This window comes from Rattus norvegicus, chromosome 15 (genome assembly GCF_021556685.1).
Source record: "Rattus norvegicus strain SHRSP/BbbUtx chromosome 15, alternate assembly SHRSP_T2T, whole genome shotgun sequence".
In the NCBI taxonomy this organism is placed as follows: Eukaryota; Metazoa; Chordata; class Mammalia; order Rodentia; family Muridae; genus Rattus; species Rattus norvegicus.
In genome coordinates this window covers 24,475,503-24,490,657 of record NC_141548.1, presented here as the reverse complement: position 1 = coordinate 24,490,657, position 15,155 = coordinate 24,475,503, and the positions used below count along the sequence as shown (strand labels likewise).

The window sequence follows — 15,155 nt, the reverse complement described above, 5'->3', positions numbered from 1 at the left end:
AACAGGATTATACGCTGTGTTGAAGAGATTTGGAAGTCTTACTCAGAATAAATGACTCAGCACTGCTTCTAGGTTTATTCTATAAGTGAATTTATACACGTACACTACAGTGTATGTATAACTAAAATATACCAGTCCGTGAGATTGCAGCTGTCTCAGGTGTTCATGGATAGGGAACTGGTTAAATAGATGGTAGTCTAGAAAGTAGGACTCTCTATAATGCTTAGAATGAGGGATGTCTCTTAAGTCCTCATAAGATAGACTTCAATATAGTAAGTGCAAACCATCAAGCTACACAATAGTAGGTATAGATAGAATGATAATGCTTATTAATAAAGAAATATTCTACACATGAATACTTAAACATACACATACACTTATGCATCCTTCCTTGTATTTTGAGAAGGAGCTTATGATCGAGCCTGCTATGTAGCTAGGGAAGGCCTTAAACTCATGCTTCTGCCTCTGACAGCTAAGATCACAGGCTCACAAACAAACACCTGCTTGAATTCGTACTTTTGTAATCCACTTATATTTGCTATTATGAGTAGAACTGGTTTTGATTTGGAGAGACTTTCAGAACAGATCCTTCTTTCTGCATCTTGTAAATATTTACTCTTTGTCACAGGACTAGCTATGTAACCCAGGCTGCTTCAAAGTCAGAATTCTGCCTCTTTCTGAATCCTGGGATTATGGGCATATATGATGGGCATGTTTTATTTTAAGAAGGGGCTCATGGTTAAGCTGACTGTGTACGTTCATAAGCTAAGAGAGCACTTAAGAGTATAGATTTGTCCAGCAGTGGTGCTGCATGCCTTTAATCCCTGCACTCTGGAGGCAGAAGCAGGCAGATCTCTGAGTTCAAGGCCAGCCTAGGTCTACAGAGTGAAGTCCAGGACAGCCGGGGTATTCATTCACATTGGTAGCATATTTACTAAAATTGGAATGATACGGAGAATTTAGCTTGGTCCCTGTGCAAGGATAACATGTAAATTCATGAAGCATTCTATATTTTTTTTTCAAAAATTCTATAATGTTATATCCTTATATGCTGTTTTTTTGTTTTGTTTTTATTTTTGTATATGCTGTTTTAAAATTAGTAGATTTTTAAAATTAATTTATATATGCTTGGATATCTGTGGTTCAAACCGGAGTCTGAGCCACAGAAGCCAGCAAGTGGAAGGAAAGAACAGACTCCCACAAGCTGTCCTCTGACCTCTCTGTAGGCTGCATGCTTGCTTTCTCACACACGCATACACAGTATTTACTACATACAGTAGCTACTACACTGCTGCTTTGTTCTTCGTTGAACGTAATGGAGTGGTGGCTGCTCGCTTTTCTCTGATCAAAATTTCATCAAGTTTTTTTTTTTTTTTTTTTTTTGAGTTTTGTAAGTAGCAACTGAAATTCAAATATGCTCTTATATCTTGTAGATTTAGCTAAATTAATTTTTCTCTGCAAGTTGAATTAATTAACCTTGTCTTTCTCATAGTTTCTAGCAGTTCCTGTTGAAAAATCTGTTAAGCTGTACAGAAGAGAAACTTGGAGTAATCCGTTTGACCTTTCAGACAGTTCTGTCACCCAGGTAGGTCTTGTAACTGTGGAGAAGCTTTGATGAAAACCTTACTGAAAACTGTTGTTAGATATGAAATGTGTGGGCTCAGTGGTAAGACTACTGGCTGCTCTTCCAGAGAACCCAGGCTCGATTCCCAGCACCTACTTGCTAACAACCATCTGGAATCCCAGTTTCATAGAATCTGATGTTCTCTTTTGGCTTCCACAGCAATACATGCAGATGGTATATAGGCATACATGCAGATGGTATATAGGCATACATGCAGATGGTATATAGGCATACATGCAGATGGTATATAGGCATACATGCAGATGGTATATAGGCATACATGCAGGCAAAACACCTATCCACGTAAAGAAATAAGTGTACAGGAAGTAAAATTACTCAGTGCCAAGCAGTGGAAGGACATGCCTTAGTCCCAGCATTCAGGCAGAGGCAGATGGATCTCGGAGTCAGAGCCAGCCTGGTCTACAGAGTTCCAGGACACACAGGCCTACACATAAAAACCCTGTCTTGAAAAACAAAACAAAACAAACAAACAGATAAAAATTATCCTAGCTTGATATTAGAGTGGATTATTCTTGAATTTTATTGTTTCAGTAAGACCTGTGATCTAGTCTTTAGAACTTAATAGAAAAAGATTAATTTTTATTTTATTTTTTTAAAGATTTTTTTTAAAAATTTTTTTTATTGATGTGTGCCACCCTGCCTGGCTAGATTTATTTTAAGTGTACGAGGGGTGTGTGTAAGTTACTGATCTCTATTTGTTCACTCTATACTCGCGTATGCTTTTCCAGTTAAAGTCTTGGGGTGTGAACAGTGATGTGCTAAGGTTCACCTCACTTACTGGCTCTCTTCATTTCATGGTGAATGTTACGATTCCTTGTAGTTCGTATGTTTGTTTTCTTTACAGGGTAGCATTGTTTTATGTTTCATTTTTTTTTTTAATTAGGCAGGTACTAATTTTCTCTTGGCTAACATATGCTAATAGCTGAATTTTATAGAAAAGGATTAAAAATAAATATGCTCCATTGTATTTTATATACCAAATGTAACTAGAATAACTCAGAGTAGAGATTTAAAACTATTGGGAGTAATAAAGTGAGTAGTTTCAAAATGTACAACATTATTACTAACTGTTTCTTTGTAGACACTCAATATCGTGACCTGGTCTCCCTGTGGGCAGTATTTGGCTGCAGGTGCTATTAATGGCTTAATTGTAGTTTGGAATGTGGAAACCAAAGAGTGCATGGAAAGGTACAATTTATTGTTACTGTTTAATTAGGAAACATTTGTATGTTATGACTGTTACTCAAAATGAAAATAGTTTGTAGATGATGAAAGTCGTTAACTTTTGAAATAGTTACTTGCTTACCGTTTGTATATGTGTATACTGTAGAGGCATGCATGCCGTAGTGTACTGTAGAAGTCACAGGACACTGCCTGAGTGAGTTCTTCCCTCCCATTTCGAGGGTTTAGAGATCCAGCTCAGGCTCAGTGACAAGCGTCCTTACACAGTGAACCGTGTCCCGCATAGCACGCAATCTTTTCGAATTGAAGTTTCTCTAGAGAGTAGAGAAATACGCCGTCTTTGCTTGTTTATGGGTGGGGCTAAGGATTGAATACGTGCTAGACAAGTACTGTTTGCTACTGTGTCACATTCCCTAGTCCACATCTTTAAAAGCGCCCACTTTTTAATTTTTAGAGTAAAACACGAGAAAGGTTATGCAATCTGCGGCCTGGCCTGGCATCCTACCTATAGTCGGATATGTTACACTGATGTGGAAGGAAACCTGGGAATCCTGGAAAATGTTTGTGACCTCAGTGGGAAGTTGTCAAGCAATAAGGTAATGGCAGCATAGGGGCGTCTGGTATCTTTAGTGTCTCTTCACGGTCACTGCCTGTTAGCGAGGAAATTGGGGTTCCTTTTGTGGGCTCGTATAGTCTTAATAAAAGAATTTAAAATGGAGTTAGATAGAAACGAGAACTATTTTACTGGAGTTTTAAAGGAAAACAATAGAAGACAAGCTGAAATTCCCACTAGTTGCTGAGAGGAACAAAGAGTTGTGTCTTTAAATTAGTCATGGAGGACAGCAAGCGGCTGTAAAAAAGTGCGGGGTGCAGGGGGAGCAGTGCTTCCAGAGAAACTGGGAAAGCCCAGAGTGTCAGGGACAGTTCGCTTAGCCTTTCAGACAGTATTTTTTTTATTTTAAATCCCAAAAGCAGACAGGTTGAGCAGGGCTACATGGTGATAGCGCCTTGAGTAGCTGCCTGTGTTTGTTTACATGTCTATCCCCCTAATCCTGTCCCGTCCCCAGACTACAAGCCATTTAAAATAAATGCATTTGCTAACTATTCCCCCCCCCCCCCCCCCCCCCCCCCCGGAGCTGGGGACCGAACCCAGGGCCTTGCGCTTCCTAGGTAAGCGCTCTACCACTGAGCTAAATCCCCAGCCCCTTTTAAACTCTTTTTTTTTTTCTTTTTTCGGAGCTGGGGACCGAACCCAGGGCCTTGCGCTCGCTAGGCAAGCGCTCTACCGCTGAGCTAAATCCCCAACCTTGCTAACTATTCTTAAGTCCTAGGTATGTGCTTACTTGGCAGGGTTTATTCTTGTCTTTAGGGATCTGGATGGTTGGTGGCTCCCTGTAGTCCCAGCACTTGGTAGGTGGGCAGCAGGATCAGACGTTTCAGGTCAGCCCCGTAACAGTGAGTTCGAGGCCAATAAGGGGTATAAGAGAAGGTGTTTCAAAAAAACCAAACATGCAAAATGTTTGTAGGTTTATCTCGAACACTTCATTAACAGCAGGAGAAAAAGAGCTGCCTTTTGCCTAACTGATTTTCTTTCTTTTTTTTTTTTTTTTTTTTAAAGATTTATTTATTTATTATATATAAGTACACTGTAGCTGTCTTCAGATACACCAGAAGAGGGCATCAGATCTCTTTACAGATGGTTGTGACCCACCATGTGGTTGCTGGGAATTGAACTCATGACCTCTGAAAGAGCAGTCGGGTGCTCTTAACCGCTGAGCCATCTCTCCAGCCCCTAACTGATTTTCTAAGTGGCTTGCTAATACACTGTAATGCGGTTTGTCAAGGTACCTAGTGGAGTGGAAAAGGATTACAGCGATCTCTTTGATGGAGACGACACGAGCAGTGCCGGCGATTTTCTGAATGACAACGCGGTTGAGATCCCTTCATTTTCAAAGGGGATTAGAAACGAGGAGGATGATAATGATGACCTCATGCTGGCGGCAGATCATGTCTTGGGAGATGATGAAAACTCAGTTGGTATGACTTTGACTTTGCGCACTCGATAGTCCCCTTGCTGATTGGTTTTCCAGATGTTACTAAAAAGCTCATACTAAAAAGCTTAGTTAGTGTCTAGGGCTACCTCCTAAACCCTGTGTTAAACCCTGTGTTAAAGCATTTCAAATCAGCAACCGAAGCCTCTTTAACAGACTGTAAAAGAAGTTGTACCCCAAACTAAAGGAAGTAATAGAGATTGGCTCAATTAAATCAACAGTGGGAAGTTAGAGAGGGCTAGGATGGAGGTGCTTACGCCCAGCCCCATAACCTGTATTTGATTCCCAGATCCCACAAGGTGGCAAGAGAGAACTCACTTCCTGGGTTACCCTCTGACCCTCACAGATGCCTTGTGCACGTCTGCACTCCAAAGCACACAAAACTAAGTTAAAAAAAAAACACCTGAGCCAGTAAATCTCAGGGACCCACAGGTACATAACAGACATTTACCTTCCAGGCCATCTCCACAGCCCACATCTTTAAGGAGATCGCGTGTGTGTGCATGTAACAGCATACATGGAATTCGTTTTCTCTCTCCAGCTTTACACGGATTCTGAGGTTCAAACTTGGGTTATCAGGCTGGCAAAGCAAGTGGCCTCAATTGCTAAGTCTCCTCACTGGTTCACCCGGAACTTTTGAAAAAAACAAAATCTATATTGGTAAAATGAGTGTTTTGCTGTAAGTGAATGGTAACTAACAATGCAGTGACGACTCCTGAAGCCTGGCACTGTTGCCTCCATTAGCGTAAGGCACCCTCTGTTCTGCCTCTCAGGACTTCCGAGTCGTCCCTGGAGCACGGAGGCCATGGTAGAAGAGGCCAGTAGCGTGCCGACCTATGGCTGAGTCCACGGAGGAGCGCCACTGCCATGCTCCATGATGCTTCTCTTTCTCTAGGTGGTTAATCTTATGATTGTCTTATAATTCTCTGTATTGTAGATGTTACAATGCTAAGAAATGATCTTCATAGAGAGGAAGGGGAAGATCGCCAGGCAAGCAGTCTTCACAGTCTCCCCCTTGTGAAATCCCAAAGGCCGCTTTATGACGGGCCCATGCCAACACCGAGACAGAAGCCGTTCCAGCCAAGTTCTACACCCTTGCATCTCACTCACAGATTCATGGTGAGCCGTCTACACCTATCTTTTAAAAAATACTTCAACACCGTTTCTTCTCTACGGTTTGTTGAATAGATTAAAAAGTAGCTTTGAAAACCTTGCTTAAGTGGGCAAAAGCATTGGTTGATCATAATTTTATGGTAGATTTATTTCATGGTTAACTAAAATTTTTAATCTTATTTCAATATTATTATTAAAAAGTTTGTTAATACTGTTTTGCAAAATGAAATAATATAAAGATATGACTATTTATCTTGTAATGCTTGCTGGTATATTCCCAACCTCTTCTCTCAGGATCTCACTGAGTAGCCTAGAACCCACTATGTAGACCAGATTGACCTCAGATTTGTGACACCTTTCTGCCCCTGCTTCCCGAGTGCTGGGATTATAGATAATGCACCCTCATGCTTGGCTCTATTTTTTAAATATAAAAAATAGAAGATGTAATAAGTACTATAAAAAAGAAGAGCTCTTTACACTGCTTCTAGGAACGTAAGGTCCATTAGAACAGAGGTTGTTCTTTTTTTTTTAAATTAGTCTCTTAGGGGAAAGCACTAGCTAGATTCAATACCCAACACCCACGTGGCAGCTCACAACTGTTATTCCAACCCCAGAGAATCAGTGTCCTCTCCTGGCCTCCACAGTGCTACACAGACATTACATGCAGATAAAACACCCACACACATAAAATTAAAAAAATCTTAAAGTAAAAACGGAAAACCTAATATCTTAGTATTTTAAACAATACCCTGCAGGTATTAAGTGTGTTTCTTGAATTGATGAATTAACATAATATTTTTGCTTCAAGTTTGAAAGCTTGGAAAATTTGGTATGTTATTTGCTAGTTATTTTATGTTTTTCATTCTGCAAATTTCGTTAGATGCTTTTATTGAAGATCTAGTCCTGGCATAAAAACTTGTGAAAATATGGAGTGGTGTTTCATAATAAAACTTGTATTGTTAAGAATCCTCATTGAGAATATAACACGTATTAGTGTCAATATTCTATTTACAGTTATGTTTAACATTATTCCCTTCTGACCTTGGTGGGCACTCTAGGTACAGATGTGTACGTGGTATGTATGCATACATATATGCAGGCAAAATAGTTATACATATTGAAAAGAAAAGAAAGACAGGCAGGCAGGCAGGCATGCGGACAGATAAGGATCAACGGTGAGCCTATAGTGTACATCAGTGAAAATTAAACTTTCCAAATGTTATTAATGTTTTTTACAATTTATATGTTTTCATCTTATGACACCAGTTATCTGAACAGAAAAATACATCCGTTGCCATTTATATCTCTAATTTTGTAGATATTTAGAGTTTGGGGTATTTGAAAAAATTTAATATTTTAGTTATTGAAAGGCCAATTATAAGCATTTTATTAATTATATTCTAATGTAATTTTTAAAATGTTGAACACTCCATTTACTAATTAATTATCTGACTTTTTATAAAGGAAAGAATAATTAGCCACTGCAGCTCTAATATTACCACTGCTTCCTGAACATATGCTGAGTTAGATAAGCTATGGTAACTCTAGGTGCAGCCTGAGTCTGTGTCTTATAGTATATACAGTCTTAGGAGTTTCTGTTTTTCTTAATTGATCTCGCATACTCTTAGGCGTGGAACTCTGTTGGGATTATTCGCTGCTATAACGATGATCAAGACAGTGCCATAGACGTGGAGTTCCATGACACCTCCATCCATCATGCAACCCATCTATCCAATGCTTTCAACTACACCATGGGCAGTCTTTCCCACGAAGCTGTTCTGTTGGCTTGTGAAAGTGCCGATGAATTAGCAAGGTAAACAGGGAGCATCCAGCCTTGTTGAACTGTTAGAGCAAATTGTATCATTTATAGTCTGGAAACCAGAAACTAGAATTGTCTGTAAACACCAGTACACCTCAGAATATGTTTTTCTCTAGTTGTCTCCTCATTGTATCTTCTGCATATGAAAATGATAGGATATAGTTTATAACATAAGAGAGATGACACTATTTTATATTGTAACAATAGTTATTACTATTAGAATAGCAAAACTCATAGAGGACTCAGAAAATCACTTTAGAATTCTTTTAGAATTAATAGTTTGAGCCAGGCAGTGGTGACGCAGGCCTTTAACCCCAGCACTGGGGAGGCAGAGCAGGGGGATCTCTGAGTTCAAGGCCAGCTCTGTACAAAATGAGTGCCAGCACAGACAGGGCTACAGAGAAATCCTCTGTTTCAAAAAAAAAAAAAAAAAAAAAAGAGAAACCAACCAACCAAAAAAGAATAATTTGCTATGTATCCTTCTTGGCATCTGTCTCCATGAACCCTCCTTTAAGTACAGTTTACTGTAGGATAATTTATATACAATAAAATGTAACCATAATTCAGGTTAATGAGCTGACAGGTTTGTAGGTGCTGCAAAGTACAGAACATTTTTTCTCATCTGAAGAACTTTTCTATTTCTTTTTTTTTTTTTTTTCTTTTTTCTTTTTTCTTTTTTTCGGAGCTGGGGACCAAACCCAGGGCCTTGTGCTTGCTAGGCAAGTGCTCTACCGCTGAGCTAAATCCCCAACCCCTTTCTATTTCTTATAATTAATTCAGGCCTAGTCCTGGGTAACTCCTGGCCTGGGTTTGTTTTGTTTTTGTTTTGTTTTATTTGCCATATGATAGATTTGAAATCTTCCCTTGAAAAGAACATTTTCAGAGGAAGATAACATCAAAGTGTAATATTTATCAGGTTTTTCTTTTTCCTTGGTGGATTGTGGACCAGTTTACATGGTTTGATAGGTAGATGGTTATCCTTTTTGTTTTCCTTTCTTTCTCTCCTTTTGGTCTTTGGTGTTAATTCCTTTTGTCACTCAAGGAGAATTGTTGCTTAAGGTTTTGGTACTTCGTATGTTTTTAAAGTCTTGGTTGTTATTTTGTGTGCACTTATGGTATAAAAACACTTTATAGACTTTACCTCCAATTCTCCATTTAATATTATCTTTTTTTTTTTTTTTTGGTTTTTTTTTTTTTTTTTTTTTGGAGCTGGGGACCGAACCCAGGGCCTTGTGCTTCCTAGGCAAGCACTCATTTAATATTATCTTAAGAACATGTTCTTATGTCTTCAAATACTCTATAAAAATGTGTGTTAACAGTGTTAATGTAGATCATTTTAAATTTATTTCATGGGCTTGGGAGGTCAGAGTATTTATCACCTTCAATGCAATGGTTGTATCCTTGGTACTGGACATGCACATCCCAGTGAATTTCATAATTATTTCATTTTCATAAAAAACAGTTATAAGAGGTTGGGGATTTAGCTCAGTGGTAGGCCCTGGGTTTGGTCCCCAGCTCCGAAAACAAAGAAAAGAAAAGAAAAAAAAAAAACAGTTATAATCAGTTTTGTTATCATCATTAGTTTATATATGTATATATATATTTACATGTATATATATATTTACATGTATATATATACACATATAAAGTGTGTGTGTGTGTGTGTATATATATATATATATATATATATATATATATGTATGTATGTATGTATGTATATGTAGTATTACAGATAGCCAGGGTGGTGCACCCCTTTAATCCCAGCACTCTGAAGACAGAGGCAGGTAGATCTCTGAGTTCTAGGCCAGCCTGGTCTACAAAGCAAGTTCCAGGACAGCCAGGGCTACACAGAGAAACTGTATTTCAGGGAAAGGCAAAAAGATCACATAAAAATTTGGTGGTTTCTGTCTCGTTTTATCTTTTAGCAAGCTTCACTGCTTGCACTTCAGTTCTTGGGATTCAAGCAAAGAGTGGATAGTAGATATGCCTGAGAATGAGGATATCGAAGCCATATGTCTCGGGCTGGGCTGGGCCGCCGCTGCTACCTCTGCCCTGCTCCTCCGACTGTTTACTATTGGAGGCGTTCAGAAGGAAGTCTTCTGCCTTCCTGGACCTGTGGTGTCCATGGCGGGACACGGAGAACAGCTTTGCATTGTTTATCACAGAGGTAGGCTTTCCCTTGTCTTATCTGGCGCCTTAATTTACCTTAAGTTAACCTTGGTAAAATGAAGCTACTTGAATTTTGGTTGTTGTTGTATGTCATTTTGTTGTGTATTGTATACCTCCCTTGGCATTTACAGCATTGTAGTCTTTGACTTTAGAAAATGCTGCTATATTGCTAAGCAAGAAAAATAAGGACGCTCCACTGTGTAGACTACTACTGAGGGAATTCAAAGGTAAAATTCAAAGGTAAAAGGTTATTTGCTTGTGTAAAGTTTATCTTTTGGCAAGTACATTGTTCGGTTTAAGTACCTCAGAAATAGCCCACAACTTCTAGTGCAAAGGACCAAAGCAATTAGGAGGGACTTTCAGAGATTGGGACCTCCTTTTCCTTGCTTTCTGTCTTTAGCAGACCTTAGCAAGGTTAGTGATCAAGGTTATTTGTTTGCTTTATTTTAAACACTGGGGGAAACACTGTCCTCTCTTGGCTGAGGACATTCTTGTCCAACTGTTTTGCTCGCTGACAGCTCTTTGTCCTTTGGCTCCTCTGGTGTTTGCTTGAGGCTGTAGTCAGCCTCCTCTTCCCTGCTCCTCTCCAAAGCTCGGAACCTTGCCGTCTATTGACAGCGTAGCTACAGTAAAAAATAGACTTTTTTATTGCTATTTTGTACATATCTGCAAGTGTAACTGAAACAAAGGTGTCATGGACAATGGGTACTCTTTGGTTTCACCTTTTAAAAATGTTGCTTGTACCCCAAATTGATAGTCATGACTCGTGTCAAAAGTATGGTTTGAAAGCAAGGTGTGGTGGTGCACACCTTTAATCCCAACACTTGGGAGGTAGAGGTGGACAGATCTGCGTTCAAGGCCATCCTAGTCTTCAGAAAAGTCTCAGGTCAGTCAGAACTGTAAGATGAGACCCTGTCTCAGAACAAACAAAAACCACCCCAAAACAGTTTGAGAAACTTCTTTAGGGGGTGTTATTTTAAAATGTGGTTTTAAATATGTATGTCTGGGACTTCTAAATTGGTATACCAGCCCTATTTTATAACCACGTCTTTGAACTTTCATATTCCGTTACTCATTTGAAATCTGTGTGTTATGTTTAAAACTAAGTGTGTACCCAGTCTGTGGTGTTTGTAGCGGTGCTTGTCTCTGCCGGTATGACTTCACGGCAGCCTGGGTTCTGAGTGCCCAAATGCACACCTGGAACTGCGCCTGCCATTCCACCCCTGAGCACCAAAGAGCATCTGAAGCAGCTTGACTCAAATGTATGTGTTACAAGTACAGTGTGTTTACTGTACGCAGAAAGTTTCCTACTCCTAAAGAAATGTAATGGTTTAACTATTGGAAACAGACAGTTTTTTGCTACATCACTCCTCAGCAAGTAAGAATCAAATAAGGGTTAGACTGTGTCAAGATGCTTGATGGCAAAACTTGCTATTTTAGTCCCATAAAAAATGACGACTGGATTTTGGATTGGGGTTATGACAGAGTATTCAATCATTTCTGAATGACCCTGTTTTAGAGTCTCTTTCTGTTGTGAAGTACTGAGGCAGGTGGTGGCAGTGCTAGCCTTTAAACTCAGGAGACAGCATGCAGAACTTGGAGGCTCCAAGTTCAAGGCCAGTTTGGTGGACAGAGAGAGTCCCAGGACAGCCAAGGCTGTGCAGAGAAACCCTGTCTCCATAGCACCTGCACAGGCAACTGGAGGGTGAAAGGTTTGTTCTGGCACCATCCATTGTGGTGGGGGCGTGAAGACAATTGAGCTTAGTACCCTAGCTGGTCCTTCACAGTCAAGAAGCACAAAGTGATGGACACAGTTGCTCGGTTCCCTTTAGACCAGGATCCTAACAGGGAAATGGTGGCCACTATGGTCTCCACAAATGTTCAGTGTAATATATTATTCTGCTTCTAATGTATCAAAAAGACTGCTCATATGGGTTAACCATAAAAATGGTGCAGTTTTAAGAATGTGTCATGGGCTATGATACCACGTGACTTTAATCCTGGCACTTGGGAAACAGGCAGGCGATCTCTGAGACCCCTGGTCTACAAATCAAGTTCTAGGAAAGACAAGCGACTTGGGGAATCGCTGTCTCAACACGCCCCCTCCCCCCAAAATGTATCACGAAGTTAATTCACAGGAAATAACTTAGACTTGATGATGGCTGAATAACCGCCATGTGTAACACATATGTACACTTCTCTAGGTACAGGGTTCGATGGAGATCAGTGCCTTGGAGTTCAACTGCTAGAGCTGGGGCGGAAGAAAAAACAGGTTTTGCATGGTGACCCTCTTCCTCTTACAAGGAAATCCTACCTTACATGGCTGGGGTTTTCTGCTGAAGGCAAGATAATTTTCTTTCTATTAAAGACATTTCAAGAAAATAATTTCACTATCTTAGTCTTAATTGATTTAAAAATACTCCATATTTAAATTTTTAATTTTAATACGAATCAAAACTTTGGTTGTTATGCAGAGTGATTGTTTCACTATTCGTGAGAATTCTGGTGAGAAAGCTTACAAAGAAAATTGTTTTTATTATTTTTTATTTAATTATGTGTGTATGTTTGTGAAAGGTCAGAAGAGGACATTGGATCCCCTGGGTTGTAGTTGTAGTTACAGGTGGTTGCGAGCCACCTCTGCGGACTAAACTGCAGTCCTCGTTAAGAATGGCAAGTGCTCTTAGCCACTGAGCCACTTCTCCAGCCCTAGAAAATATGAAGATACAAATCGTTAATAAATTTATGTCTTTTCCAGTTAATTCTATACTTGTTGTTTGTAAAATTGTGCTCAATCTATGTGTGGCTGGCTCTTGAACACTTGAGATGTGGCCAGTCCAAATTGAGATATGCTATAATTATAGAATGCTGAATTTGAAAGACAGTACTGAAAACAATTTAAAATATAAAAAGAATCAGTTACTGGTTTACATTGACTACATAAATGTTTAAGTCATAATATTTTGACTATATTGGATTAAATGCTAAAATTTCTTGTTAAAAACTATCACAATGAGATTAAAAGTTACATTTGTCATCACATGATATTTTCTTGGACAATTCCTAACCTGTTTGCAGGGGTTTGTGACAGGTGCTTTACAGAGAGCAGGTGCTGGTCATCTTATGATCTTAACCAGGAGGCTTAAGACACATGGTTAAACGTTTTTAAAAAGTTAAATGGGTCTTAAGAAATTACTGTTATATTCCAGCAGGGGGCATAACGTTCACTGAAACTGGTGGGGGTTATTTTGTGTGTGTGTGTGTGTGTGTGTGTGTGTAAATTTAAGTCAGATTCAGAGTCTTTTCTTCATTTGGGTCTCTGTGAAAATAAATTTTACAGGAAGCAACTCTGAATTATCTCCCCCCACCTTTAGCTTTTGAAATTAAAATTGAACCCTCGGTGTGTATTTTTGAAAGGTTTATTTAATAGTACATTTTCAGTTGACTTCTTTGTTCCGGGTGTTTAGGTACCCCCTGCTACGTGGACTCCGAAGGCTGTGTGCGAATGCTTAACAGAGGACTTGGGAATACATGGACTCCTGTATGTAACATCAGAGAGCACTGCAAAGGAAAGTCTGATCACTACTGGGTGGTTGGCATTCATGAGAACCCCCAGCAGCTAAGGTGGGCCGTCACAAAGTGTAGAAGGTTAAAATGTAGGGACAGAGGTTGAGGTAAGATCTTGTACCGGTACGCCTGGCTCCAGCTTCCTCTTTATGAGACTCTCTAAGTATATTTATTTGCTTTTCTTCTTATGCCAACCAGTGAGGGGAAAATTAAAATGTGGTCTCTCTGTATTATTGATCTGTGGAAAGGTGTAAATTACTGATACATGCTTACAATGCAAATGAGCCTTGAAACACATACTAGTAAAAGAAATCAAAGGACTACGTACTATATGATTCCACATATGAAAATATCCAGAATAGAGTAAGACAGTAAGGTAACAAATTCTGTTCCTGGCATCTCTAGGCAGATTATAAGGCAGGAGCAGGAATGTTTGCAGAGGTGGTAGTCGGCATCATGGGGATTTGAGGAGAGAAAATGTAGTCTCTTTTGGACAATGCAAAATTGAATTCAGTAGAAAGCCATAAAAGTCTTAGTGTTTATTTCCATGTTTGCCTTTAGAATCTGCAGAATTCCATTGTTAATATATTTGTTATTATAAACTATATTAGTTGGCTGGGGATATGACTTAGTGCTTGCTTAACATGCAGGCGGTCCTGGATTCCTTCTACAGTACAGGGAAAAACATTTTTATTTTTTAAAGGAAAACCTGAGTGTGGTGGCAGCACTCAGGGCAGATGCTGGTGTATTTCTGTGTTTGAGGTCAAGGTCATCTTAAAGCAAGTTGTGGGTCAGCCAGGTTATGTAATAGGACCCTGCTTTTTGTTTGGTTTTGTTTGGGGGACTAAATTAGTTAAACTTCCTTTTTTTTTTTTTTTCTTTCTTTTCTTTTTTTCAGAGCTGGGGACCGAACCCAGGGCCTTGCGCTCGCTAGGCAAGCGCTCTACCGCTGAGCTAAATCCCCAACCCATTAGTTAAACTTCTTAATCAGTGTTAGGATGTATAACTGTCTTCAGAAATTTCTTTCATTCCTAATTCTAGAAATCAAATTATTTAATAGTTTGAACTAAAGAATTCCTGTTACATCAATAGGGGGTTATAGTTTGAACCCATGAACCCCTCTAGTGCTTACTCAAGATGACTCACTTTGTAATTAAGTGTTTTATCTTACTTTATGAGACGGTTTAACATTAGACCAGGCTGCCCTCAAACTCAGAGATCCACCTGCTTTGCCCTCCAAGTACTAGAAATAGAGTTGTGCAGTTCACACCTGCAACTCAGCTCCAGGGGACCCAGTGCCGTTTTCTAGCCGCACAAATTCACACTCAGACGTATTCAATATTAAAAATAACTTTAATTTAAAAATTATTTTGAGTTTCCTGAAATTGAATCTTATGTAGTCCAATCTGGGTTGAACTTAACTTATGTAGTCAGGAATAAACTTGAACTCCTGATTTCCACTTCCCTGAAGTGCTAGAATGAAATGTTTGCGCGGCCACATTTAGGATAGCCTTACCCAGTACACGTTTGAAACACTGAGGTGCTAAGAAGTCTGCATATGGGGTCTGGGGAAACGGCTCAGCAAGTGAGACCACTTGTTGCTTTTGCAGAG

The 15,155-nt window shown here is 39.4% G+C and overlaps 1 protein-coding gene and 1 non-coding gene across 4 annotated transcripts in view; both read left to right on the top strand.

The window, feature by feature from the left end:
- The window catches only part of Wdhd1 (WD repeat and HMG-box DNA binding protein 1), a 45,348-nt gene that overhangs the window by 5,945 nt on the left and 24,248 nt on the right, over positions 1-15,155 (top strand). For all 3 annotated transcript variants that reach the window (NM_001431412.1, NM_001107255.1, NM_001431411.1), the window contains 9 exon segments: positions 1,493-1,585; positions 2,727-2,833; positions 3,282-3,423; positions 4,672-4,864; positions 5,816-5,997; positions 7,620-7,804; positions 9,736-9,977; positions 12,184-12,321; positions 13,444-13,600. In NM_001431412.1, the coding sequence (NP_001418341.1) occupies positions 1,493-1,585; positions 2,727-2,833; positions 3,282-3,423; positions 4,672-4,864; positions 5,816-5,997; positions 7,620-7,804; positions 9,736-9,977; positions 12,184-12,321; positions 13,444-13,600 (1,439 nt within the window).
- Positions 913-1,016, top strand: LOC120097314 (U6 spliceosomal RNA). Its single transcript, XR_015639239.1, has one exon. It is a non-coding gene; the product is annotated as a U6 spliceosomal RNA (small nuclear RNA).